General features: G+C 48.4%; 1 protein-coding gene across 1 annotated transcript in view; it reads left to right on the top strand.

Annotated features, from left to right (window-relative positions):
- Positions 1–27,550, top strand: part of LY75 (lymphocyte antigen 75) — a 185,778-nt gene that overhangs the window by 53,739 nt on the left and 104,489 nt on the right. Inside the window, exons 5-8 of the mRNA XM_088474805.1 lie at positions 10,098–10,208; positions 12,477–12,620; positions 12,743–12,928; positions 26,927–27,081. Of these exons, the coding sequence (XP_088330931.1) occupies positions 10,098–10,208; positions 12,477–12,620; positions 12,743–12,928; positions 26,927–27,081 (596 nt within the window). The remainder of the gene's footprint in view (positions 1–10,097; positions 10,209–12,476; positions 12,621–12,742; positions 12,929–26,926; positions 27,082–27,550) is intronic.

Genomic DNA, 27,550 nt, shown 5'->3' with positions numbered 1-27,550 from the left:
ACTATTCCTAAGTACCTAGTACACTATAGGCGTTAGTGCTCATTCTTGCACCCTGCACCTGTCACAACCCGTGCAGTTCCTCTTTCCTGTCTGGGGTGTAGCTATCTGTTCTGGTGCTTCTAGCACACTCAATTGATGCAACAAACTGCTGAGATGCAGACCAGAGTGCGCTAGAAGCATCAGAGCAGAGAGCAACACCCCAGGTTGGAAAGAGGAGCTGCACAGGTTGTGACAGGTGCAGGGTGCAAAATGAACACTAGGCGTACTGAGATACAAAATTGAGAACAACGTACACCGCACAGAAATTGCTGCCCATTGGTCGCGCCAGGCGTCTCACTCCATATAGCGCAAAAAGGATGTGAGTATGAGGACAGATCTGTACATCTGACCTAACTGTTCATCATAAACCTCTGCATATCCATCATATGCTGAACATCCTCATGGTGACCCACAGAGCTCCGTAATGCCATCATGTTGCACCCTGTGTCTCGAACAGTGTTAGCAGTAATGCCCAGTTATATGGTGCTCCTAATCTTCAGCCTCAACTGTCGCCACCTCTTACTCCATCTGTGTGTACCCCTGCCCTGGTTCTGTGCCACATAATACTGAGTAGTGCTGTGGCAGTGCTAAAACTAACTGTAATTCTCAGCCCCTTCCATCCATCTAGAAATCCTAGACACCGTACCTTCCCCAAACCAGATTTATCATGAAGGAACTTTGTTAGTTGAAACAAGTGGAGTCTGCATAGTGCATTAGGACTATAAAATAAATGGGATGGATTCTGAAGGCAAAAAAAAAATCCTACTGTTAACACACTTTATATAATTTGAAAGCTACATGTTTAAATTAATAAAGCCTTATGAGGGCTTTCTAGGCATATCCAATGTATTAAATATTTAATCTCTTGGTACACCTTATTTGCCCATATCTTGTTAAATACCAATATAGTGAAACAATAGACTCACTAACAGTACCTATCGCCAAAAGCACAGATGCAGCCTTTTAAGGTGGACAGACAATAATGAGAATGCAAACTTGTGACATTACTGAAACACTTTGTGCTCCAGTGGTAGTGATCTCATCAGTTCACAACAATTAATTGTCTATATCTTCATATGTGTTTGTTCTACACACAGAATAGCGGTCTATACCGTGTGTAGGGGAGGGCCACCCTTTAGTATGTATGCTATATGCATCTACTCTATACATGTACTGAGCTTGTTGTATTATTTGTAGTGTTACCACGAGAACAAGCTCAGTAGGAAAGAGAAAGTGTGAGGTTTGCCCATAAATGCAGTTATTTCCCTTATTAGTAAAAACTTCGGGAAACCATTAAATCTTCAAGAAAACCCTAGTGAGCAGTTACCATTGTCCCTTATGAGTCAGTTCCCCATTTCTTGCCTTTGTTTTAGCAGTTATTAATTTATGTCTTAGGCCAAGTGTATTCCAACCTCAGAAGAATACATGACTGGATGGTAATGTCCTGTGACCTTGCTTGGCCTGCAATAGCATGCACTTCACAGAGCATTAAACTACAAAATTACAGTGCAGCATTTCTTTCGATAGTTGCTTGTGTCTAAGTTTGTTCATATTGGCCTAGATTTAAGACCAAGGGCACAGGTTTAAGGAGCCAGATGGTGGCTGTTGTGGCGGGATGTAGGCAGGATCCTGACTGTCACAATACAGACAGCAGCATCCCAGCGTTCACAATCCAGACAGGTGAGGGTTAGGTTTAGGATTAGGTACTAGCGGTGGGTTAGCAATAGGTTGCGGTAGGGGACTGTTAGGATTTGGCTGCAGTAGGGGACTGTTAAGATTCGCCTGCGGGAAGGGATGGTTAGGGTTAGGCTGGGAGAGGGGACGGTTAGTATTAGGCTGGGGAGGGGACAGTTAGTGTTAGGGTTGGAGAGAAGACTGTAAGGGTTAGGCTGCGGGTGGTGACGGTTAGAGTTAGTTTGTGGGAGGGGATGGTTAGGGTTAGTCTGCAGGAGGGGACTGTAGGGTTAGGCTGTGGGAGGGAGTGGTTAGAGTTAGACTGCCGTAGGGGACTGTTGGTGGTTGGCTGCGGGAGGTAACGTTTAGAGTTAGGCTGCGGGAGGGGACTTTTAGTGTTCAGCTACGGGAGGGGACGGTTAGAGTTAGTATTGGGATTACACTTGCCAAAAGCCTTCTGAATTTTGACAGTCTGGATCCCGTACCCAACCCATTGTGGAGGAGCAGAAGATGATAGGAAGAGTTGGTTGGAATAAGGATGTTCCTAGCGGAACACTTGCAACACAGTCTGTGACAAAACATTCATTAATTTTACAGAGCAAAATTACTGAAGAGTCCAATTTGGAGAGGCTGCTTTTATTTATTAATTTATTTTAGCCTACTAGTGTGTTTGTTTTTTTGTGCGATGAGGCAAAGGGACATTTCCTCTCCAATACAGGACTTTGGGAAAAAATAAACTGCCAGAGATAAGGTTTTAAAACAGACAAATCTCAGGTGTACAACTCCAAATTATTAATAATATATAAATGCAATACAATTTTGCAATCAATAGAGGTTTTTAGCATAATCTTGGCCAAGGTTATGGGCCTACCCACCATATCCAGGTAACCTCTGTAGGGTAGGTCCCTAACATAATACGATTCAAATCCAGAGTGCAGGACACCCCAAACTAGCAGGGTGCACTCTGGATTTGAATCGTAGTATGTTAGGGACCAACCCTACAGAGGTTACCTGGATATGGTTGGTAGGCCCATAACCTTGGCCAAGATTATGCTAAAAACCTCTATTGATTGCAAAATTGTGTTGCATTTATATATTATTAATAATTTGGAGTTGTGCACCTGAGATTTGTCTGTTTTTGTGCCTACAATTAGTCTCATCAGGTAGCACCTCCCATTATATATATTCAGGGTGTGCAGTCCAGAAACCTTCCCAGAGATAAGGTTTTGTTCAATATTCTTAACGTGATGCATTTTAATTCAATGACAGGGGTGTTACTGGTAGGAGATTGGAGTGGTATAAAATTAACAATTTGTACAAAGCACCTTATTCCATTGTTTATTAGCACCCCCCCTCATATAGGTGCATTTCTAGTTTATGGAGGCGTCTCCTGAGAACAGACCGTTAATGTGCTCAGGTTGGACCATCTAGGTTCCATGGCAAAGCCAAGGCATTCCACGCTTTGCATAGAATGTGCAACGTAAAGAAATATCACTGACCACATCACAGTAGAGCTCTATCATAATGTGCATACAGTTGCACAGAGAGTTTTACTTAAGTGACATTAGAGCGTTAGAATAGTGGTGCTTGGTGAGGTAGCCTGAGGCCATCAGCTGCAGGGGTCTCCAACCTATTTACTCTTTCAAGAAGCCAGAAAAAATGTGCATCCGCTGACCTCATACCTGACCCTGGGTATATTTATCCTCGCAAGATATGCACTTTCTCCTGCAAACACAGGTGTTTCTACTTCAGGGTCCATAGGGTATCCACAGGATACCTTGGGGTATAGGTGTGACGTCAGTCATCGGGCACCAAAGAGTTAAGCTTTCAGCCTCCCAGGATGCACTAGGTCCCCCTCCTATACCTCGCCCCCGAGCCAAGGCACCTCAGTTTAGTTTGGTGCCCGGCCGGAGTCGGGTGCACCTGTCGGAGTGGGGGCTAGAAGAGCCCCTGAAGCTTTCTTCTATGCAGCTGTGGCTGCACATCTGGATGTACAGCATGGACAGTCAGTCCTGACGTCCATGCTGTCTTTCCTACACCAGAACGCCGGTACCGATCCGGGGATGCTGGTGAGCATCTGGGGTCACAGCTAGCGGTGACCCCAGATGTTCCGGACCATGGCCGGATTCAAGGGGGACAAAGGTAAGCAGCGGGGTCCCGTGGTGGGTCCCCGCTGATCACATGGTCCTGAGTCCCCAGGCAGGGGGCTCCCTGGGGACTGGCTGCAGCGTGGAGCCAGGCGACCAACCTGCGCTTCCACTACCCCCTGGGACAGCGGACCGCAGCAGAGCGGTAGCGCTGCGGCGTCCCAGGGGTTAAATGCATGCCAGGGGAGCGCGCCTTCCCTGTCTCACAGCCGGCGCCTCCCCCGCTGCACACAGCCCTCTCTGCACGCTGCCGACTGGTCCTGTGGCAGCGCTCCTCCCCCAGGCCAGCCTCCTCTCTGCTTCTCGGCGGCCATCTTCCTCTGAACGCATGGTGAACGCTGCTGGAAGCCTGGACGGAAGCATCGTGGTCTGGGTCCCCCCGCATACCTCTCCTCCGATTTGGGTCAGGTCTGTGTATGCTGCGCTGTGTCCTACCAGGCCCTGTGTCTGCGTAGTTGATTGATCAGCGCTGTTAGTGCAGGAATTGATATTTCTTTGCATTGTATGTGACTGTGCTAGCGCTGCTGCCTGTAACTTTTCTTCTAAACTGTCAGCTTTATTACTATCCCTGTTCTTTCTGCTAAGCCCTTGCGGTGCGGTGCGGTGCGGTGCTGCAGGGTGGTCTCTCGCCTATTTGATATATAATTGGTGAGAGGGGTCACATACTTGGTGCCATCATGTCTGAAAGTGATTTTCCTCTTCGGCTACAGTGTACTACGTGTAAAGTACCGTTAGCGGAGGGGGAGGGTAGCGCGGAGGGCCTCTGCCGGCAGTGTTTGTCCATGGCGCGGCCTCTTACGGTTACAGCACCGGTACAGGAGCCGCCCTGGGCTTGTTTCGCTCAGGCGCTTACAACCTTGGTGGGCCAGTTAGCTCCGCAACCCGCGTTTACACCGATGGGTTTGTCCCAGCAGTCAGTGGTGTCGTCACCCATGCAGGGTTTCCCAAGATAATTGGTGGTACCCCACAATCTCCCTATTTCCCCGCTCCCGGTTTCTCAGGAGCCGGCGTGGGTTAACTCCCTGACGAGTTCTGTACAGCACTTGTCGGATGTGTTGCAAGGGGAGTCTGTGATCCGGCCACATAAACGGCCGGTGGCGTCTGTCGGCTCCTTATGAGGATGACGAGGGGACGTCTGATGATGGGGAGATTCTGGATCCTTACGATCAGGAACCTCTCCATACTAAGGACGCTGACGCTAAGTCCAAGGTATATATTCCTGGACTTATTCGGGCAGTCCGCACAGTCTTGGTGATTGAGGATGAAGTTCCCCCAGCGGCTAAATCTAAGTACGCCTTTTTTAAAGATGTGAAGGGCGATGCCACAGTCTTTCCTCTTTCAGGTCAGTTAGTGGACCATTTAGAGGAGGCGTGGAAACAGCCTGGCAAAAGATACCAGCCGCAGAGGCGCCTGGTGGTGGCTTATCCGTTCGCGGATAATTATTTTGCAAAGTGGGAATCCCCTCCACAGGTGGATTCTCACGTGACCCGTCTTGTCCGTAGTGCCACATTGCCGATGCCATCCATGTCCTCCCTTAAGGATGCTACGGACCGCAAGGTGGAGATCTGCCTGAAGTCCGCTTATTCCCTTGCGGGGGGGCAGCACGACCGGCTATGGCCATTTGCTGGGTTGCCAGAGCGATGGAGCGCTGGGCGGATTCATTAGAGGCATCTTTTGATTCCGACTGTCCGGCCGAACAGGCGGAGTTGATTGGTAATCTCCGTGATTCGGCCACTGATATCAACGAGGCGGCCTTAGACATTAGTACTCTGGTGTCTAGAATTTCTTCAGCAGCGGTGGCTGCTCGTCGCACCTTGTGGCTGCGATCCTGGAAGGCGGACGCAGATTCCAAAAGGGGTCTGGAGGCTTTGCCATTTACCGGAGAAGTTCTCTTCGGTCCGGATCTGGATAAGATTGTGGCCACGCTGGCGGCAGCCAAATCGGCTTGTCTCCCGTCGGCCGCTGCTCCTTCTGGTTCTGGACCATCGTCCTTTCGGTCATCTAGGGCCCAGGGCAGGTCCAAACCACAGTCTTTTCCTCGACAGGCTAGCCCTAAGAAATCGGCCAAGCCCCGGAAGCAGGCATGGAGTACCAGACGTCCGGCCCCCAAGCCAGATGACAAGCCTGCGGCCTGACGGTCCAGGCCTCCCTTTGGGGGATCCCAAAGTGGGAGGCCGCCTGCTGCAGTTCGCCCAGTGTTGGTCGGTCACTACGACAGACACTTGGGTTCTCAAGGTGGTTTCCAACGGGTACGCCCTCTCCTTCCGGCACAGACCCCCGGCTCGATTCTTCACCACGGGTCTACCATCAGACCGGAACAAGGCTACGGAGCTGCGGAAGGTATTGCACACTATGCTCCAGGCTGGAGTTATAGTGCCTGTTCCATTCTCCCAGAGGGGCCAGGGTTTCTATTCAGATCTTTTTTTGGTACAGAAACCTAATGGGTCGTATCGTCCGATTCTCAATCTCAAAGCTCTCAACAGGTCTTTGCGGGTACCGAAGTTTCGGATGGAGACCCTACGGTCCATCATTCTGGCGCTGGAATCTGGGGACTACATGGTGTCATTGGACATACAGGACACTTACCTGCATGTCCCTATTCTTTTGCGCCATCAACAGTTCCTCAGGTTTGCAATCCGCAGCGACCACTTCCAGTTTCGGGCGTTACCTTTTGGCCTGGCGACAGCACCACGTGTGTTCACCAAGGTGATGGCGGTGATGGCGGCTTCTCTGCGGCTGCAGGGAGTCCGCATGTTGCCGTACTTGGACGACCTTTTATTGGTGGCAGGATCTCCAGAGCTCCTTCTACGTCACTTGGGCCTGACCATTGCGCTACTGCAACGGCACGGCTGGATAATCAACTGGCAGAAGTCCACTCTAATCCCGTCTCGGAGGACTCTGTACCTCGGAGCCTTATTGGACTCGGAACAGCAGAGGATCTTCGTGACGGAGGAAAAGATCTCTGCTTTACAGTCGAGGGTGTGCAGTTGTCTGCTCAGTCGCCGGGTGTCTCTACACTCGGCGATGAGGTTACTGGGCTCCATGGTGTCGGTGTTCGACATGGTGGAATATTCCCAGTTTCACTCCAGACCTCTGCAGCACCTGATTCTGTCCAAGTGGAACGGGCTGCCGCAGTCTCTGAAGTCCCAAACAATTGTGCTCACCCCGGAGGTTCGCCTGTCCCTTGCCTGGTGGTTATAGACGACCCATCTCGGGGACGTCCGTTCTGGGTTCCAAATTGGGTCCTGTTGACAACGGACGCCAGTCTTCGGGGCTGGGGAGCAGTTTCGGGTCCACACTTGTTCCAGGGCAGGTTGACGCCGACAGAAGCGGAGCTTCCAATCAACATCTTGGAACTCCGTGCGGTCTTCAATGCTCTCCAGCAGGCACATCGGGTTCTCCAGGGTCGCCCGGTACAGGTCCAGTCGGACAACGCTACCACCGTGGCCTACATAAACAGGCAAGGAGGAACCCGAAGTCGGGCGGCTCTCGTGGAGGTCTCTCGGATCCTGGCATGGGCGGAGCGCAATCTTCTGGCCATATCAGCGGTCTTCATCCCGGGAGTGCTAAATTGGGAGGCGGACTTTCTAAGTCGCCAGGACGTTCATCCAGGGGAATGGTCCCTGCACCCGGACGTTTTTCAACTGCTGGTGGACAGATGGGGTCTTCCAGAGATCGACCTCATGGCGTCCCGGCACAACAACAAGTTGCCGGTGTACGGGTCTCGCACAAGAGACGAAGGGGCGTCTCTGGTGGATGCTCTGTCCGTCCGGTGGACGTTCCGGTTCGCATACCTGTTCCCTCCGGTCTCCCTTCTTCCACGGGTAATCCGGAAATTCAAACAGGAAGGAGGGACGCTCCTGTTGATAGCTCCCGAGTGGCCCAGACGGCACTGGTTCTCAGACCTTCAGGGTCTGTCCGTGGACAGTCCTTTGTGGTTGCCGCTACAACCGGACCTTCTGTCTCAGGGTCCTTGCCTTCACCCGGACCTGACTCGGCTGTCTTTGACGGCGTGGCTGTTGAGACGGCCATGCTGAGGTCCCGGGGGTTTTCCAGCTCGGTAGTGCGTACCATGTTGCGAGCTTGGAAACCGTCTTCCGCGAGGATATACCATCGCGTGTGGCATACGTTCTTCCAGTGGTGTCGACCGAGAGGTTATGCACCGCGGGAGTTTCGTCTGTCTCGGATTCTCGCCTTCCTACAAGCGGGACTAGATCATGGGCTTCGCCTTGCTTCTTTGAAGGTACAGGTTTCGGCCCTGTCTGTCTGGTTTCACCGTAGGATTGCTACAATTCCGGATGTGCGCACCTTTATGCAAGGTGTTCTCCGCATTCAGCTGCCCTTTGTTCCACCTGTGGCGCCTTGGGATTTGGCTGTGGTCCTGAGGGCTCTCCAAGGACCGCCGTTTGAACCACTGGGCTCAGTGGATCTTAAATGACTGACAGCTAAGACTGTTTTCCTTCTGGCTACTGCTTCGGCCAGACGTGTTTCTGATTTAGGGGCTCTTTCTTGTAGACCCCCTTTCTTGGTTTTTCATGGGAACAGGGCAGTGCTCCGCACTCGGCCCGAGTTTCTTCCCAAAGTTGTTTCCCAGTTTCATGTTAACGAGGAAATTGTTGTTCCGGCCTTTAACTCACCGGGTCTTTCCGTGGGTGAGGCCTCTTTGGATGTTGTGCGGGCCTTAAGGACTTATGTTGACCGCACTTCTTCGTTTAGGAAGTCGGACGCTTTGTTTGTCCTCTATGGCTTCCGTAGAAAGGGTTGGCCTGCCTCAAAGCAAACTTTGGCAGCCTGGATCCGTATGGCTATTTCTGAAGCTTATCTTCATGAAGGCCTACCGGTTCCTCCTTCTCTGAAGGCTCATTCCACTAGGTCTGTGGGTCCTTCGTGGGCAGCTCGACGTGGTGCCTCTGCAGTCCAGATCTGCAAGGCTGCTACGTGGTCCTCTGTCCATACCTTCGTGAGGTATTACAGGTGTGACACCTTCGCCTCTCAGGATGCTTCCTTCGGGCAGCGGATTCTCCTTTCAGCACAGGAGCGTCCCCACCCTTGAAGGATACTGCTTTGGGACATCCCGAAGGTATCCTGTGGATACCCTATGGACCCTGAAGTAGAAAATATGAGAGATGGTAAGAACTTACCCTTGTTATCTCTATTTCTACGAAGTCCATAGGGTTCCACAGGACTCCCGCCCTGTCGCACCTGTGCTGCAGATGGGCTTTGCTCTGGTCACCGGTTTTTTCGGTCTCCCTCTGGTGAGAATGTGATTCTTGTGTGTGTCCAGATCTTTTTTCTCTCTCTTCCTTCTCCTCCTCCGGCCTATGGCTTGGTAACTAACTGAGGTGCCTTGGCTCGGGGGCGGGGTATAGGAGGGGGACCTAGTGCATCCTGGGAGGCTGAAAGCATAACTCTTTGGTGCCCGATGACTGACGTCACACCTATACCCCAAGGTATCCTGTGGAACCCTATGGACTTCGTAGAAATAGAGATAACAAGGGTAAGTTCTTACATATCTCATATTTTTTACCCCGTCTCACAATACATTGAAAGCTTACATATGGTGGACGTGTATTTAAGAATTTTATTTAAGAATAATCATTAGTGTGGTGCCGAAAAAAAGCAATTTTCTTCTATTATTGATAAATAGACCCAATTCAAAGGAACCAATGGTTTTGTTCTCTCACTGCCCAACAGCCTTTGTACGCTGCCATATAGTTGGACTGACCAGGCCAGTAGTTGTGTGGTGCACAAATTTTAGTTGTGTGATCACCACAACTAAAATTTTAATTTACTGATTCATCACTAGAAATCACGCTGTAGAAACAAATTTGATTAATTTTCACATTTATTTTTCTGAACACGTTGTAATACCTGTTACAGCTGTATAACCATATAATGCATGCATTAACTTCTGTACACTGCATGTTATCAAAGTGTATTTCCTGTATGTTTTGTCTCTTACATTGTTTGTGTCTAAATTGCCTTCTTTTAATTTTATGTTGTGTTTATCTATGTGGGGGTGTTTAGATATTCTTCAGTGATGTTTATTGCAATTCATCAGTGACTCATGATCTGCAGATCTTATACAAATATTGGTACTTTTGAATGACTCATATTTAACAGACAATAATAACTCTTTGAAAGAAATACTCCCCAAAAACATTTCAATTTTGTTTCTTTTTCAGTATTTGACAACATCAAAATAAAAATATTTCTTTGTGTTTGTTTTATTTTCAGAAATTGAAAAGCTCCCTGCTTCTGTATGGATTGGTCTTAACCGCTTGGAAACTGGTGGTGGCTGGCAGTGGTCTGATAATAGTCCATTGAATTTCGTCAACTGGGATGAACGTATGTAGACGGCTAGACAGAGCCATTTTTCAAAGAATTAGAAGCTTATGTCTTTATTCATTCCAGAATCTGTTGCAACCATAGTCTATTACACTAAGGGCAGTATCCAATTAGCCCAGATATATTTTGGGGAAAAATGGAGTTATTTTTTTTATGATTTTTTTTTTTTACCCTATCGTATTTGTTTCGGGTGAACAAATAGGATAATTTGACAGAAAAAAACATAGGATCCGGGATAAATTCACAGACCTATGTGTGTTCGCCATTGCGCTGGCGAAAACACGGCACTTTTCAAGGGTTATTTTTCGGGACACATCAGTTTTGGAAAAAATCCCTGATAAAGTGCCAGCGCCAAGTCGGATTTCGGGGCTAATTGGATAGCCCTGGGGAATCCGTTAGCGCTCAAATAATGTTCAGGGTTCATTGGATACCGCCATAAATCATGTGTTCAGTGTAGTTTATTAATTCTGCTGACACCAAAATATGTTGGTTACTCCCAAACGTTGGCTGGAATTAAGGCCCTCATTCAGAGCCGTACGCTCTGAGCAGAGCGCACGCTGTGAATGAGGGCCGCCCTCCATGAAAATGGAGCGTCCTCCTGGACGTTCGTATAGCTGTGGGTCACCACCCACAGCCTATACGAGCGTGCATTTTGATGGCCGCGATGGTCGTGACCATCGCGACCATCGAAACTGCGAGCCGGAGCCTGCGGTTGAGGTTTTCAACCGCAAGCTCCGGAGTGATTTTGGCTCTATCAGAGCCAAAATCACTCCCACTGACATCACTAGTGATGTCAGTGGGCCGGCTTCTGACGGGAGGCGTTCCCGTGGGAACGCCCCCGTCAGGGAGGCATGCCCCCGGCAAGCCCACCAAAGGGGGCGTGCTGTCAATCACCATCGACAGCACGCCCCCTTTGATCAGACACAACGAGCGAAGGACTTTCCTTCGCTCGTCGCGTCTGGCGCATGCGCACGACGGAGCTCCCTCCGTCGTGCGCATGCTCAGTGCATAACATCGACCCACTTGCGAGCGGACAGCCGCTCGCGAGTGGGTCTGAATCAGGCCCTAAGTTCTCGTTGCAAACTATTCTGTTTACAAATGATATATTTCTATAGTAGTACTCAACAAACGTACACTAGACTGATAGATCTGGTATATCTGCATGCCCAAATTTTCAAGGATAATCACCCCTGCCCCCCCGCTCCCCCCACAAAAAAAAACAAAATAAAAAACATTTGTCAGTATGTAGTCTGAACGGAAAACCTGCATTAGCAGTTTGCTAGATTTGGAGAGCTTTAATTATTTTATCTTTACATAATTTTTTTTTTCTATACATCTGTTTATAGAGGTTTTCAGATTTCCCTGAAATGTTTAGTCTTATATTGATCAGATAATGTGTGATTTTTTTGTACATCTTTTTTTTTTTTTTTAACTATCTGTGAGATTTTTGGTATTTGTTAATGGTTTTTCTTTGTATTTTACATGTGTCTCCTCCCCAGAACTGCTGCTTAATTAGTTCTGAATAGGTCAAAGCAAACTTTATGAGAAGTTGAGTCTCTCTCCCCATTGGCAGCTTTGCTATTGATGTAAGGAAGTTATTGGGAGGGTGCTTTCATTCACATGTTTTTTTCACCGGTAGAAAAAACCGAAAGTACTCCCAACATTTAATATGTTGTCTTTAAGTCGAATATAACTCATGCTGTATAACATGAATAAATATGGCTAAGAGTAGCCTTTGCTGGGGTCTGCATGTGCTCTGAAACTCTCTGTGTCTCCTCTCTAAAATGGGGTTGTGTACAGGATCTCGATACTCAGAATCCCGACAGCGGCATCCTGATGGTCAAAATCCAGACAGATTTTGCTAAGTATTTTAACCCTTTCCCTAACCCTCCCTCTAACACACCCCTCCAGCAGCCTAACCCTCCCTTCTCGCAGACTACCCCTAACCCTCCCCCAAGTGCCTAACCCTAAACCTAACATTAACCCTCCCTAATACCATCCGGATCTGTTGGGATTGTGACCGCCGTAATGCCGCTGCCGGTATTTTGACCATCTGCATTCTGACGATCGGGATAACGACTACATCCCCTAAAATGTGTTCTATATTAAACATAGACTTAAGTAGAGGATTTCTTTCATAACGAGCAGGCCATTTATACTGTATCTTTCTATGTCTGAGACTACCTGATGACTTGCGTTCAGTTTATGCCATAATATTTATATAACGAATTTGCATGTTCACACTAAATGCCCTTTCCCATCTTCTAGAAATCACTGCCTTTACCGTTTTGGATGGTTCCAGCTGTGGGACATTGAATGTGAGCTCGGGCCAGTGGGAGGTCTTGTCATGTGATTCCTCTTTGCCATATATCTGCAAGAAGAGAGTAAATAGCACAAAGTCAGACACCCCTGGTAAGTTACGTGGATCTTTTTCCATCTAGAAGTTCAAATAATGTTTTCATCACATATTTTTGAAATCTGTATTGCTAGCACAATAAACAAAATACTAAACTAAGTAATTTTTTGCTCTGCAGATGACTGGCATTACGCTGAAACCGAGTGCGCAGGAAACTGGACTGCCTATAATGGGTTCTGCTTTGCGCTGCAACAGCCAAACACATGGGAAGAGGCTGAAGATTCATGCAGTAAGGGAAATGGCAGCCTGATCAGCCTGCATTCTCTGGCCGATATCGAGCTTGTGGTTACTACGTTTCAAAGTGGTAGGTAACAGTAAGAGGCTTATTAATGACTTTGAGATGATTGCTGCATTGTGAAGTGCTTAGTGTATGTTATTTATAAATCAAATGTAAAACTGCAATTGAGACATGAAGCTAAAACAAAGTGGGGAAAAAAAAACAAAGCGAAAATAAAATCTATTGTGTAAATTGCACTGTAAACAGGTTGACCATTCACATTGTAGAGTTGCTCTGGTTCCTGGCAGACGCCTCCTCACAATAAACTGCGCCATGTCTGACTACGTATTTGTATTATCATATTTCACAAACCTTCTTTAAGTAGATAAATTCTAATATTTTTATTTGGGCTCCCGGTAATGACATGAAGGACAGATGTATCCTCATACACTAATACTTTTTGAATTGTGTGCCTACACTTCGAACCTGATTCAGAGACTGACACGGCGATTTTTTTAAAATATTTTTTTACACAGGTCGAGCGTTTGTTTGCTAATGCGCATTTGTTTACACCGTACTGTGCATGTGAGTGATTGCATTGCGATTATGCAAGCACAGAGTAACCACCCGCAAAGTGAGTGACAGGTAGTCAGCGTTCGGGGGTGGTTATGGGGGAGTGGTTAGAAAAACGCAGATGTGTCTGACCGTTTAAACGCTGTTTCATGGGCGTGCATAAATTGGGTATTACGTTCTGTTTAGCAGTACAAGAGCTCACTGTGTGTCAGGAGAGCTGTCGAGTCTGCGGCTGGTCAGACCTGCCGCAGGTGAAGCATGACTGCCAGCTGTGCGTTGACGTTACCGATGTTTACATTATTGCACATCGTCGTACGGGATATGAGAAGGCAACAGTGGGCGACCCTATGCTCAAATGTGTTTTGGAAAGCATTAGCATATTTTACTGCGATTAATGAAAATATGCAGTTGTGTATGCATTACCCTTAGAAGCTCCGTCACGGGTATCGATACCCAGACTTTCATACTTTTTCCTGAAATTAGCATCTTATTTGCATCGTAGCTGCATGCAAAGTAGCTTACAGTGTCCTAGGTACTTAGGATGAATACTTTGTCACAGATTAATTTTCCTAAAGTCATAGATTACGCACAGTGACATAAGCATGGCACAGCTCACTTGCATCGGTCCTCAGCCATTTGCCTTTGTACCCAGGTTAGCATCTGAGTAGCGCACAGCAGCTGCATGTAATGCCAGCGCCAGTATCCAGGGTACCTATGCATTGTATAAGACACATATTTTGTGAAGAGGTGTGTGGCGGGACTCATGGCGTAGTTTAGTTGCAAAGTCTTGGTTCCAGAATGGGCACAGGGATTACTCTGGGTATAGCCTGGAGAGGGAGAATCTGGGCACAAAATAGTTACTGATTTTCTTCCCAGCAGCCCCCTGGCTCCCCCTCCACTATACCCTGCCCCCAGCCTCCGGCCAGCAGTTTTAATTTGGTGCTGAGCAGGAGCTTTTAAGTGGCCCCGTTACTTTAATTACATTTTTTCTACTAATATTGTATCTTGCATAGAGCGGGCAGTGCAGGGCGTCCTATAGAATGCTGCCACTGCCAATCCAATGACCCCAGAGCCCCGTGGCGGCAGCACCGGCGATTGGGTCAATGACTTCCACCGCGGGTCTCTGGGAAGGGACAGTACACCACGGCTCCCAGATCTAGCAACGGATCTGTCAAAGTGGGAATCCCCATTTGTTTCTCGTTACAGGACTTGTTAGATTTGCTCTCCTGGGCAGCTGTATAGTTTCCCCAGAATTATATAGTCTAATGCGCGTCCTAAAGCTAGGGGCTGCTGGGAAGATGCCCGACTGGACATTACAGGCATACAGCATTGTCCCTTGTGGGTCAGTCAAGCTACTACCTAGTTGTTTAGGATATCATGGTCCTATTCATATTAACCTCTTAAGTGCGGACATCTGCTGTGGTGGCCAGGGCAGTCCTATGGCTACATTCCTGGCGTGCTGTCACAGACTCTAGGCTCTTCTGTATTTAGAGAGGGTCCTCGTGGTCCAGAGTGCCCAGATACATTGTCCGCCTTCTGTAACAGGCTGTCTACCTTCTAGATTAAGGAGTTCCTCTTCTATAGGCCCTGGGCCCTGTTGTAGTTGACCTTATTCCAGCATACAGCTGGCAGGTCTGTTGTCACAGGTTGGGGTGGATTTTCACTCGGGGAACCCCAGCATGAGTTCACAATGACCAAGTGATCTAGGGCGCAATCTCCTCTGGAGATGTCGGTTCAGATCCCAGATGACACATGGATAGTATTTTTGTCTTGGGACCAGCACAGCCCAGGTGTGAGTCCCTAAGGGACTAATATAAGCCTTAGCGGGTTTCCCAAGCACGCCCAGAAGCAGCACTCTGGGAGACTTTGTTCGCTGCCTTCTGATCTCCACGGTTATTGTCCAGGTCCTTGTCTTTGAAGGTGCAAGTTACTATAACAGGCTTTCTTCTTCGGGCTCCATGGTGTCCACAGCCATTACGTTGGGGTATGAATCCCGGTCACCAAACAGTTAACACAAACGAGCTCTCTGCTCCCAGGATGCACCCAGGGTTTCCTCCTCATATACCCCACCCCCTGCCTCAGATAGCCAGTTCTTCCTGTTTGGTGTGTTCACCACATAGACAGTGGGACTGCGGGAGCAGTCCTGCAGGCGAGTAACAAATAAAAAAAAAAAGAGAGCGTTTTACTCTCCATCTCAGCGGATGGTCTGAGCTGTCCTGGAAGCAGCCTCGCGCCTGATTGGAGGCGCACCGGCCACGCGCTGCATTACCTCCTCCGGCGCCGCACTGCTAACCTTGGCAGGTCCATGGCTGTGGATTCGGCAGGGGCTCTCATGCCCTGGACCGCAACCGGATCAAGGGGCTGGCAGGTAAGCAGATGGTTGGGGCGGCCGCTGACGCCGGGACCACGTGGCGGTCCGGCCTCCGGCGGTGAGACTGGCCGGAGGCGCGCTGCAGTCAGGAGGCATACGGCTTGTTCTCCTTGCCTAGACCGCCGGGATTTGATGTTCCTGACCAGCCGGGGCTTGTGGCGGCGGCCAGGTCAGTTTACCGGGCAGGTCCAAGCAGCATAGGGGAGGTACGCTTCCCCGGCGGCCCCTCCCCCAATCCACACGCTAGTTCAGTCCTCTGGCACAGTTGATTGTGGATTGCTCCTCCCAGCCTCCATATAGGGCAGCCAGCGTGTATGTCAGTTGCTCTCTGAACGCTGCTCCTACAAGAGAGGATGCTGGTCAGTCTCCCTGTATACCTTGCCTACTGCTGGTCTAGGTTTTTACAGGGCTCTATCCTACCTAAGCTTGGGCTGATTGTGGTAGTGAGAGCTTATATGCATATGGCTCGCAGAGTATTTATGCATGACATGTGATTGTTGTTTATGGATACTGTTTCTTCTGTAAAAGAACTGTAATTCCTGTATACTGTCACTGTCTCTCCCCTTCCCTTGCTACAGGTGTGTGGGTTGAGAGTAGAAAGCAGCACATATACGCTCAGAACCAGTGGCATAATTGATATGTCTAAGGAGTCTGAGGGTCAGGTGGCGGGAGCCCCTTTGCTGATATCCTGTGTAGCCTGCAAAGCAGGTTTGTCCCCACAGGACTTTCTACAAAATGGGCTTTGTGGGAACTGTTCCAGACAGCCACCACACCAATTAAGTTTGCCTGTTTCAGGCCCTGAGCCTCCTTGGGCATCATTTTCTCAGGTTATGGCTCAGGTGGCGGAACGGCTGGCTGCCCCGGTACCACCGGTTTGGGGTTTGCCTCAGCAGATGCATCCTATGCCCATGATGTGGCCGCCTTGGATGGACCCTGCTGCTGATAAGGTTATGGCATCATCCTCGGGGGTTTTTCAGCCTCAGGCTGTCAAGCCAAAGCAGCCTAAATCTAGGCGCCATGTACTGCCTTACATAGGTGAGTACTCCAGTGCCTCCGAGGAGGAGGACCCAAGCACAGGACTCTTCGCAGGAGTCTAGCTCCGAGGGGGGTGATGATCATTTCCCAGTAGCCGATGTCCCTTTTCTGATAAGGGATGTAAAATCGGTGTTAAATATCGAGGAAGGGGATCTTCCGCTTAGGAAATCCCCCTGTTCAAGTGCCAGAAGGTGGTTAAGGCAGAATTCCCAAAGTCTGACCATTTATCAGAACTTATGGAGGAAGCCTGGGTCCGTCCGGATAAGATAAGCCATTAGTCTAAAAGAATGGCTCTTCTATATCCTTTTCCAGCAGAGGACTGTGCAAAGTGGGAGAATCCACCATCAGTTGATGCACATGTGGCACAGCTGATTAAACATACCACTTTGCTAATCCCAGCAGTTTTGCTGAAGGAAACCACGGATAGGAGACTGGAGACTTGTCTCAAATCTATTTTTTCGCTGGCAGGAACAGCCACCTGCCCAGCTATGGCCACTGCCTGGGTAGCAAGAGCTATTGAGGAGTGGGCCAAGACTCTAACAGAGTCTTTACCAGATGCCTCTAAGGAGCAACTGGATATGATCTCCTTTATTAGAGAAGGGGTCTCTTATTTGGGTGATGCCGCCTTGGATGCAGGGATCCTTTCCTCTAAAGTTTCAGCTGAGTCCGTGGTGGCACGTAGGATCCTCTGGTTGAAGGATTGGAGGGCAGATGCCGAGTCCAAAAAGGCCCTAGAATTCCTTCCATTCACAGAAGGTGTTCTCTTTGGCCCAGAACTGGACAAAATTGTATCCTCCATGGCAGCCTCAAAGACGGCAGGTTTGCCATCAGCAACCTCGTCCAAATTGAGGAGGGTGTCCTTTCGGGGGTTTCGGCCGCAGGGCAAGGCCAAAGGTTAGCCCTCAGCGAGATTTTCACCAATAAAGGCAGGACCCAGGAAGCCCTGGCAGAACAAACGTCCAGGATCTAGGGTCCAGGATAAACCAGTGGCCTGATGGAACGGGCCTCCCCCTGGGGGATCCCTGGGTGGGGGGCCGACTGCTTCGGTTCTCAGAGCCCTGGCACCTCGCGACGGAGGGTGCCTGGGTTCGGGGAGTTGTTTCCCGAGGGTACGCCCTGACGTTTTGGAGGACTCCTCCTCAAAGGTTCTTTTGTGTAAACCCACGGGTGGGTTCAGAAAGAGCTTTGGCCCTTCAGAAGGCTATTCTTGCCTTACTAGCATCAGAAGTAGTGATTCCGGTGCCAGAGAACCAGTTCCGAGAGGGGTTTTACTCCAATCTGTTCCTGGTTCAGAAACCGAATGGGTCATACCGGCCTATTCTGAATCTGAGAGAGCTCAACAAATTTGTTCGAGCCCCCGGGTTCGGGATGGAAACATTGCGATCGATTGTGTTGGCAATGGAGCAGGGGGACTATATGGTGTCCTTAGATATACAGGATGCCTACCTTCACATCCCAATCACACAGGCTCATCAAAAATTTCTTCGTTTTGCGGTAGGGGAGGAACATTTTCAGTTCCAGGCCCTGCCGTTTGGCCTGTCCACAGCCCCTCGGGTATTCACCAAGGTGATGACAGTGATGATGGCATGCCTCAGACGCCAAGGCGTCAGGATTTTGCCTTACTTGGACGACCTCCTGTTGCTGGGGCAGTCCCCACAGCAGTTACAGGATCATTTGAGGCTGACAGTATCATGTCTGTACAGTCACGGCTGGATCATAAACTGGCAAAAGTAGTCACCCTGTCCGGTACAACAGATGTGCCATTTGGGAGCGAGATTGGACTCCTTGGTGCAGAAAATATATCTGCCGGATGAGAAGATCCTTGCCTTACAATCACGAATATGCAGGTTGCTTCGCAACAGGCAGATATCTGTTCTAGTAGCCATGCAGGTCCTGGGGTCGATGGTGGCCACCTTCAGGATGGTGGAATACGCTCAATTCCACTCCAGACCACTGCAGCAATTCGTTCTGTCTCACTGGAAAAAGGATCATCGCACGATCAGGTCTCAGCTGCTGCGTCTCTCTCCAGAGGTACGGTTGTCCCTGACCTGGTGGTTGCAGACAAAGCATCTCAGGCAGGGTCGCCCCTTTTGGGTGTCGGATTAGACATTGGTCAAAACCGACGCCAATCTTCAAGGTTGGGGGGTGATGACTGGGTCACACACTTTCCAAGGAAAGTGGTCAGTGACGGAAAGCCGGCTACCGATAAACATCCTGGAATTAAGAGCTATATTCAAAGCTTTAGTGCAGGCTCAGGAAATCTTAAAGGGCAGGTCGGTGCAGATACAGTCGGACAATCGCACCGCGGTCGCCTGCTTAAATCATCAAGGGGGCACGAGGAGTCGGGCCCCCTTGGCAGAGGTATCAAGAATCCTGGTATGGGCAGAGACTCATCTGCCCACGATATCTGCCGTGTTCATTCCAGGAATCCTGAATTGGGAAGCCGATTTTCTCAGTCGGCAAGAGATAAATGCAGGGGAATGGGCCCTACATCCACAGGTTTTTCGGAACCTTGTGGACAGGTGGGGTCTACCAGAAATAGATCTGATGGCATCAAGAAGGAACAACAAGGTTCCCAGGTATGGATCCTGGACAAGAGATCCGACAGCCGAGTTTGTAGATGCACTGACAGTAAAGTGGCGTTGCAAGCTGGTATATCTGTTTCCCTCGTTTGCTCTTCTGCCCAGAGTTGTCAGAAAGATCAAACAAGAGGGCAGCACCGTCGTATTAATAGCTCCGACATGGCCGAGACGGCACTGGTTCACAGATCTATGGTCTCTCTCCATAGACACTCCATGGCCTCTCCCATTGAGACCGGATCAGTTGCTACAGGGTCCCTGCTGGTACCCGGATCTTCACCGGCTATCTTTGACGGCATGGCTCTTGAGGCCTCCGTCTTGAGGAAAAAGGGGTTTTCCGTGTCTGTTACGGACGATGCTGAAGGCACGGAAACCATCCTCAGCCCTTATATATTATAGGGTTTGGCATACTTTCTTTCAGTGGTGTGAACTGAAAGGGTATGATCCACATAAATTCCTGATTTCCAGAGCGCTTGATTTTCTTCAAAGCGGTCTGGAAAAAGGGCTCCGGCTGGCCTCTTTAAGGGTACAGGTGTCAGCTCTTTCAGTCTGGTTCCAACATAAAATTGCTCTGAGACCGGTTATAAAGACCTTTTTTCAGGGGGTGTTGAGGATTCAACCTCCCTTCGTTTCCCCGGTTGTCCCGTGGGACCTGACTCTAGTTCTGAAGGTTTTACAGGCTCCTCCGTTCGAGCCTTTAAATTCAATAGACATCAAGTGGTTAACAGCAAAGACGGTATTCCTCCTTGCTATGGCATCTGCACGTAGAGTGTCGGATTTGGCTGCGCTTTCCTTCCGGGAGCCATTCTTGATATTTCATCAAGATAAAGCAGTACTACGTACTAGGGAGGGTTATCTTCCGAAAGTGGTGTCTAAATTTCATATTAATGAAGAAATAGTAGTTTCAGCTTTTCAGGGCACAAGTCTCTCACAAGGTGAGGCTTCCCTGGATGTGGGCGTTGAGAATTTGTTAAGCGCACGAGCAAATGGAGGAAATCCGATTCACTTTTTGTGCTTTATGGTTGTCGTAAGCGTGGCTGGCCAGCCAATAAACAGACACTGGCCAGGTGGATTCGCATGGCAATTTCATTTGCTTATACAGAGGCTGGTATGCTTGTGCCGGATTCAGTGACGGCACATTCTACTAGGGCGGTAGGTCCATCATGGGTGGCCCGCCGGGGTGCTTCTGCTGAGCAATTATGTGAAGCAGCCACATGGTCTTCCATCCATACCTTTTGTCAAATTTTATGCCTTTGACACTTTTGCCTCTCAGGATGCCTCCTTCTGGCGTAAGATTCTCCTCTCTTCCGAGAGTCAGGAGCGTCCCCGCCCATAGGGTTAGTGCTTTCGGATATCCCCAACGTAATGGCTATGGACCCCGAAGAAGAAAATAAGAGTTATGGTATAACATACCTTTGTTAACTCTTTTTCTTCGATGTCCATGGGGTCCACAGGACACCCACCCAGATGCACCTGTAGTTCTGGGGGAGCATTTTCCGTAGTTCTTCCCTTGAGAGTCTGAACTCGTGAGTAATGGGTCCTTTTCTTTCTTACCCTTTGTTTGTCTCTGCCTGCTTGAGCTTGGTAAAGAACTGGCTACCTGAGGCAGGGGGTGGGGTATATGAGGAGGAAACCCGGTGCATCCTGGGAGCAGAGAGCTCGTTTGTGTTAACTGGTGACCGGGATTCATACCCCAACTTAATGGCTGTGGACCCCATGGACCTCGAAGAAAAAGAGTTAACAAAGGTATGTTATACCATAACTCTTATTTTTACTGGTCAGATGCCGGACTGCTTGTTCCATCCCATCCTCATTTTCTGGGCACTAACAGAGACTCAAGAGTTCTGCATGGGGTCGCTCCGTTCCATCATTCGCTCAGATTAAAGGTTTTTACAGCATCCTTTCACATTTAGGAGGCCTATTTACATATGGCCATCCGAATCAGTCACCAGCACTTCTTCAGGTATGCTGTGCAGCACAATCGCTTCCAGTTTTCGGTATCACCGTTAGGGAGGGTCCACAGCCCCTCATGTTTTTCATGAGGATCAGGAAAGTCATAACAGCTCCTCTCGACCTGCTCATTAGGGCTCAGTCACTGGATATTCATCTGTTTCAATATAGATCTTCTGTGATGGATGGATAACTTCCTTTATGTTTTTCCCCTTGGGACAGAGCTTTGCTGCATTCCAGGGTTCAGCGGGTATTCCTCCCTGCCGTTAGACCAAGGGTCTTCCGGTTATCGTTCCCTCTATTCTGGCATCTCTACCAAGTGTTCTTGCACTCTTGCAGGCAGATCTTGGGTTCTCTTATCTACCCCTTCAATCGGGTGGAGTTGCTACACTGTTTTATGTCATATGACATAGATCCAGTCTGCTTTTTATTATACAAGCTTTTGCCCCTTTTTTGTGGTGGCTCAACGAGCTAGTGCACAAGTTTTAACAGCTTCAGCATGTCACCATCATAAGTTCAATCCCCATGCTCTGCTCCCTTTGGGACCCAGGACAGGGGTCCTTCTCAGCACCAATGCACATCTTCATGGGGAAATTGGTATGAAACCCTGGCTGCCGGGATGCCTGCTGTCAATATACCGACAGCGGCATCCCGATGCTCAGGATCCCGACAAGGGTCCGGTAAGTATGGTAACCCTCTCACCTTCTTCTCCTAACCCTAACCCTCTTTTCCTGCACCCTAACACTAGCCCTCCCCGTAGTGCCTAAACCTAACCCACCCCGTTAGTGCCTAAACCTAACCCACCCCGTTAGTGCCTAAACCTAACCCTCCCCCCTTGGTGCCTAAACCTAACCCTCCCCCATTAGTGCCTAAGCCGCCCCCGGGGGTGCCTAATCCTAACCTCCCCCTCCCCTAGCCTAACCCTAACCCCTTCCCATCCCCCACCCCTGTGACACCTAAACCACCCCCCACCCCGCGGCTAAGACCTCACCAGCCCCGCTATACAATCGGCATCCCGGCTGTTGGGATTCTGGCTTCGGCATCTCCGCTTCTGTCGGGATTCCGGCACCATCTTCTGGCCATGTAGTGGCATCTGGCACTGGGATTTCATCAGCCAGGATGCCGGCTGTAGGTATAATAACTGCACCCTCTTCATGGGTGGAGGGCAGTAACCTGTCATTACCAATCTTCATTCTTCTGTTCTGGACGGTCTTCAGAGCTCTCTGTCTGGTTCCACCTTTCCTCCAGCATCATCCAATCCTGGTCTGGCCTGATAGCGTGACACCCATTGCCTACATAAGCCATCAGGTTGGCGCGCTCTGTTGTGGTTCCTTTAACACGGTCAGCCGCTCTCCCAGTAGGATGGAGCGTCATCTTATCTTACGGTTCTGTAGGCAGCCTACCTTCCCGCAATTCTCCTGGAGCAGGGGACTCCTAAGCTGCCAAGTTATTCACTCGGGTAAGTGGGCTCTACTTTCTAATACCTATTAGCATCTTGTGATTGCTGGGGCCTGACGGACATTGAGATTATGGTGTCTCACATCACCATGAGTTACCGAGATACTGTTCCGGCTCCAGAGTTCTCGGAGCTCCCCTATTGGTTGCTCCAGCGGTACATTTATCATTGTTATATTGTTCATACTCCAGTTGAAAGGGAGCACGGTGATCTTCTGTGCTTAGCTTTGCCACGGTGGCCGTAGGAAGCCTCTCCTTCCGCCTCTCAGCCATCGCTTCCATGAGTCTTCCTCTACAGTCAGTTCTTGGTCCCCAAGCTTGTATTTGCATCAGATTATGTCCCACCTTGCTTTGCCAGAGTGGCTCTTGTCACCAGTCCTAAAAGCTGGGAGGGTTTTTTTCCAGAGGGGATCAGTTGTACCCAGATGCATGCCAACTAGCCCACTTTGGTCAGAAATTCTTTAAGAGGACCTCTTGGGAAGTTTGGTTAAAGGCTTCTTTGTAAAAAGTAAAATTGATATCTTATAAGGCGCAAATAGTTATAAGCAGCAGATAAGTGTATACAATAAAAGTAAAAACACTAATATGTGGGGTAGGAATGATGCAAGTGATGGTGATGCACCCTATTCCGCGCTAATAACCATATGAGGTTCAATAATATATTCCCCAAAATAATTTGGGAAAACCACAGTGCATTAGTAGAAGTTAGTTAGAAATGTAATCAAAGTCCAGAAAAAAGAATAAAAACAAGTTTAAGTACAAACATAGTTGAAACATAATAAAACATATAGGAATTCCTATATCATACCCTTGAGGGCTGGTGGTGTGTGCAAACAGATGGAGAAATGAGCCAGAGAAAGTCTGACATTTTCAGGCTAGGTTCAGCAACACACCACAAGCAAGAAGCCTTCTAGGTAGAATGTATTCAGGAATCCCGAGTGGTGAGCATGGCGTCTGCACGATGCATTTTGGAATAGCGTCCTTCTTCAAGCACAGATCTGGACTTTTATTCAATTTGTAACTTATACCAAAGCACTGTGGTTTTCCCAAATTATTATTTTGGGTAATATATTCTTAGAGACTTCTTTCCCATATCATTCCAGCTATGAATTCTCTCTTTCTGTGAATTTGGGCCTTTGGCCCACTTCCTGGGGATACAAGTCTCAGACCTATCATTTCTCCTCCAATGACTGCTTCTGCACCTACCAGAGGTTCGACATTTTCTTTTTTTAGGGCGTCCTCTGTGTGCAGTCACCAGTTGTTCTTCCCAGGTGGCTCCATAGAACCTTTTCTTGGTTCTTCAGTAGGCTCCCTTAGGAGTCCTTAATTCCTTCTTTGTGGTCGTTGGTTTACCGGGACAGCTGTCTTACTACTTGCCATTGTTTAGCACAGTGGGTGTCTCTTTGAGCACCTTGTCGCTCCCCCTCTCTGTTCTTATACTTGGATCGGGCCATTCGGTTATCTCACTTGAGTTACTACCAGAGTTGTGTTGATCCGGCTTTCCGCGTTCTGGATTCCTCATCAGAGGATGCATATAGGACTGAAGGCTTTCCAGTAATTTTTCCATGTACAGACCCGGAGATCAGTTTCTCTGTGGTCCTGTACGATTTTCAGAAACTGGGTTCCTGCCTCTAATGTGGTGACTTCTCATTACGCCAGATCAGTGGGACCTTCTTGGGAGGCTCAATGGGGCGTTTCTGTGGTACAACTCTGTAGAGCTTCCACGTGGTTGTTTGCCCACACTCTTATGCAGTTGTCACCTTTGCGTCTTCGTGCACAGCCTTCAGGCAAAAAGGGGGTTCCCAGTGTAGCCCAGGAGCGCCCCCGCCCATCGAGGGACAGCTTTAGGATGTCCCAGAGTGATCCCTGTGCCTTCTAGTGGAGAAAAAAGAAAGGAGGGTTTATTGTCTTACCTTGATAAATCCTTTTCTTCGACTCCATAGGGGGCACAGGGCGCCCAACCTGACACCTGGATTGTGGGGTTTATTTCCTGATGACGGTTCTTGGTGCACCTTTCTCTGACGTGTGTGCCGGTCTTACTTCTCCCTCGGTGTATAGTGGAGAGGGAGCCAGGGGACTGCTGGAAGAAAATCAGTAACTTTTTGGTGCCCAGATTCTCCCTCTCCAAGATATACCCAGAGTGATCCCAGCCCCCAATGGAGTCAAAGAAAAGGTAAATCCTCCTCTTTGGCACAACCAGCAATTTGGACACATATGTAGTTACATTTATTCCTCCCTCATTTATTATGCTCCCTCCCTAATTCATTTTACTCTTCCTGCCTGTGCTAGAACATACTATCAGTGTGTATGTACAGTGCATCCGGAAAGTATTTACAGCACGTCACTTTTTCCACATTTTGTTATGTTACAGCCTTATTTCAAAATGGAATAAATACATTTTTTGTCCTGAAAATTCTACACCCAAATACCCTATAATGACAATGTATAAAAAGTTTTTTTGAGATTTTTGCAAATTTAATAAAAAAAAAAAAAAAAACACTAAGAAATCACATGTACATAAGTATTCACGGCCTTTGCCATGAAGCTCAAAATTGAGCTTAGGTGCATCCTCTTTCCACTGATCATCCTTGAGTTGTTCCTACAGCTTAATTGGAGTCCACCTGTGGTAAATTCAGTTGATTGGACATGATTTTGAAAGGCAGACACCTGTCTATATAAGGTAGCACACTTGACAGTACATGTCCAAGCACAAACCAAGCTTGAAGTCCTAAGAATTGTCTGTAGACCTCCGAGACAGGATTGTCTCAAGGCACAAATCTGGCGAAGGGTACAAAAAAATATCTGATGCTTAGAAGGTCCCAATGAGCACAGTGGCCTCAATCATCCATAAATGGAAGAAGTTTGGAACCATCAGGGTGAGGGGGGAACGGGGGGGATATGATGGGGGGGATGATGGGGAGGGGGGGTGGTAGGGGGGGTGATAGGGGGGATCGGGCGGATCAGTACAATCTCTTCACCGCACAGCCAAGGAGAGACAGCTGCTGCTGATCATCGTCAGCAAGCCTCCGTCCACCCACCGCAGCCCATCACGCAGCAGAGTGTGCTGGGCTGGGGAGGCACTGCCGCTGATAGGGGAGGGGGTGACAGACCCAGCCCCCCCCTCATCTCCACTGGCTAGAAGTTGAGTATTACATCTTGTTCTGTGTTAGAACATTACTTTTATGGAACTCCTTTTCTTTTAGTCATGTAATGAAGGTGCTGCAGCCTGTGTCTGATGTACACATTATTGAATGTATGTTAGGGATTTGGGGGTCTATTTACTAAGCAGTTAGGAGACAGAGTGAAAAGTGATAATGTGCCAGCCAATCAGCTCCCAACTGTCATCTCAAAGGCTGTTTTTGAAAAATGACAGTTGGGAGCTGATTGGCTGGCACCTTAACACTTTCTTATCACTTTTCACTCTGTCTCCAAACACTGCTTAGTAAATAGACCCCATAGTGTTATGCTACCACTCTGTACAGTTCAAGCAATGATCCATATTTAGGAGTCTATTAAGCCTTGGATGGAGATAAGGTGAATGAAGATAAAGCACCAGCCAAACAGCTCCTAACTGCCATTTCACAGGCTGTGTCTGAAAAATGACAGGAGCTGGTTGGTTGGTACTTTATCTCCATCCAAGGCTTAGTAAATAGACCCCTTAGTCTTTAATCGGAATGCTGGGTCTTGTCATGGTCCCTATTACATCAGATCTAGGCAGACCATTCTCCTACATTGTTACATTGAGGCTTTTAAAGAAATGATGGATAAAGATAATGGGATTTGGACATAACCATATCAGTAGGCCAGGTAAGCTGCACAGACATGGTCAGATGTTTTTTATAGCAGTTAAGGAAATGTTATACAAAATATGTAAGTCTATATAAACTATCTTAAGCACCTTTTTAAAACATGTTACTGGACATACTTTATTATTTGGTAACGTGTAAAAATTACAGCGATTATTCTTCTCCTATTGCTTACTCATGTTGTGCCTGGCTAAATATATTATGGAGAATTAATATTGCATTCAAATGTTCTTTTTCACAAAACTCAAAGCTCATCTCTTTTTTTTTTTTTTTTTTTAATCGATTTATTTATTTATGTTTTTTTAATCCTTTCCAGAAACTGAAAATATTTGGTCAGGGTTTCGAAGTCAGTCTGTCCCAGCTTTATTTAAATGGTCTGATGGGACAGCAGCTCATTTTACATACTGGGATAAAAATGAACCACTTCCGCCTTTCAATGTGACCCCGAACTGTGTGTCGTTCTCAGGGCAGGTGAGTGTATAGTAGTGCTTGGTTTGGGTAAGACCTGACAGGTGAGTGTATAGGGGTGGCTTGGTTTGGGTAAGGTCTGACAGGTGAGTGTATAGGGGTGGCTTGGTTTGGGTAAGGTCTGACAGGTGAGTGTATAGGGGTGGCTTGGTTTGGGTAAGGTCTGACAGGTGAGTGTATAGGGGTGGCTTGGTTTGGGTAAGGTCTGACAGGTGAGTGTATAGGGGTGGCTTGGTTTGGGTAAGGTCTGACAGGTGAGTGTATAGGGGTGGCTTGCTTTGGGTAAGGTCTGACAGGTGAGTGTATAGGGGTGGCTTGGTTTGGGTAAGGTCTGACAGGTGAGTGTATAGGGGTGGTTTGGTTTGGGTAAGACCTGACAGGTGAGTGTATAGGGGTGCTTGGTTTGGATAAGGCCTGACTCATTAGCCAGGAACGCGGACTGTGAAGCAAAAATATTGTGATAGTTTGTTGA

The sequence above is a fragment of the Taudactylus pleione genome, unplaced genomic scaffold (genome assembly GCF_031769625.1).
Source record: "Taudactylus pleione unplaced genomic scaffold, aTauple2 ptg000156l, whole genome shotgun sequence".
Lineage (NCBI taxonomy): Eukaryota > Metazoa > Chordata > Amphibia > Anura > Myobatrachidae > Taudactylus > Taudactylus pleione.
The sequence above is the reverse complement of the archived record's forward strand: the minus strand, read 5'-3'. Positions and strand labels throughout refer to the sequence as shown.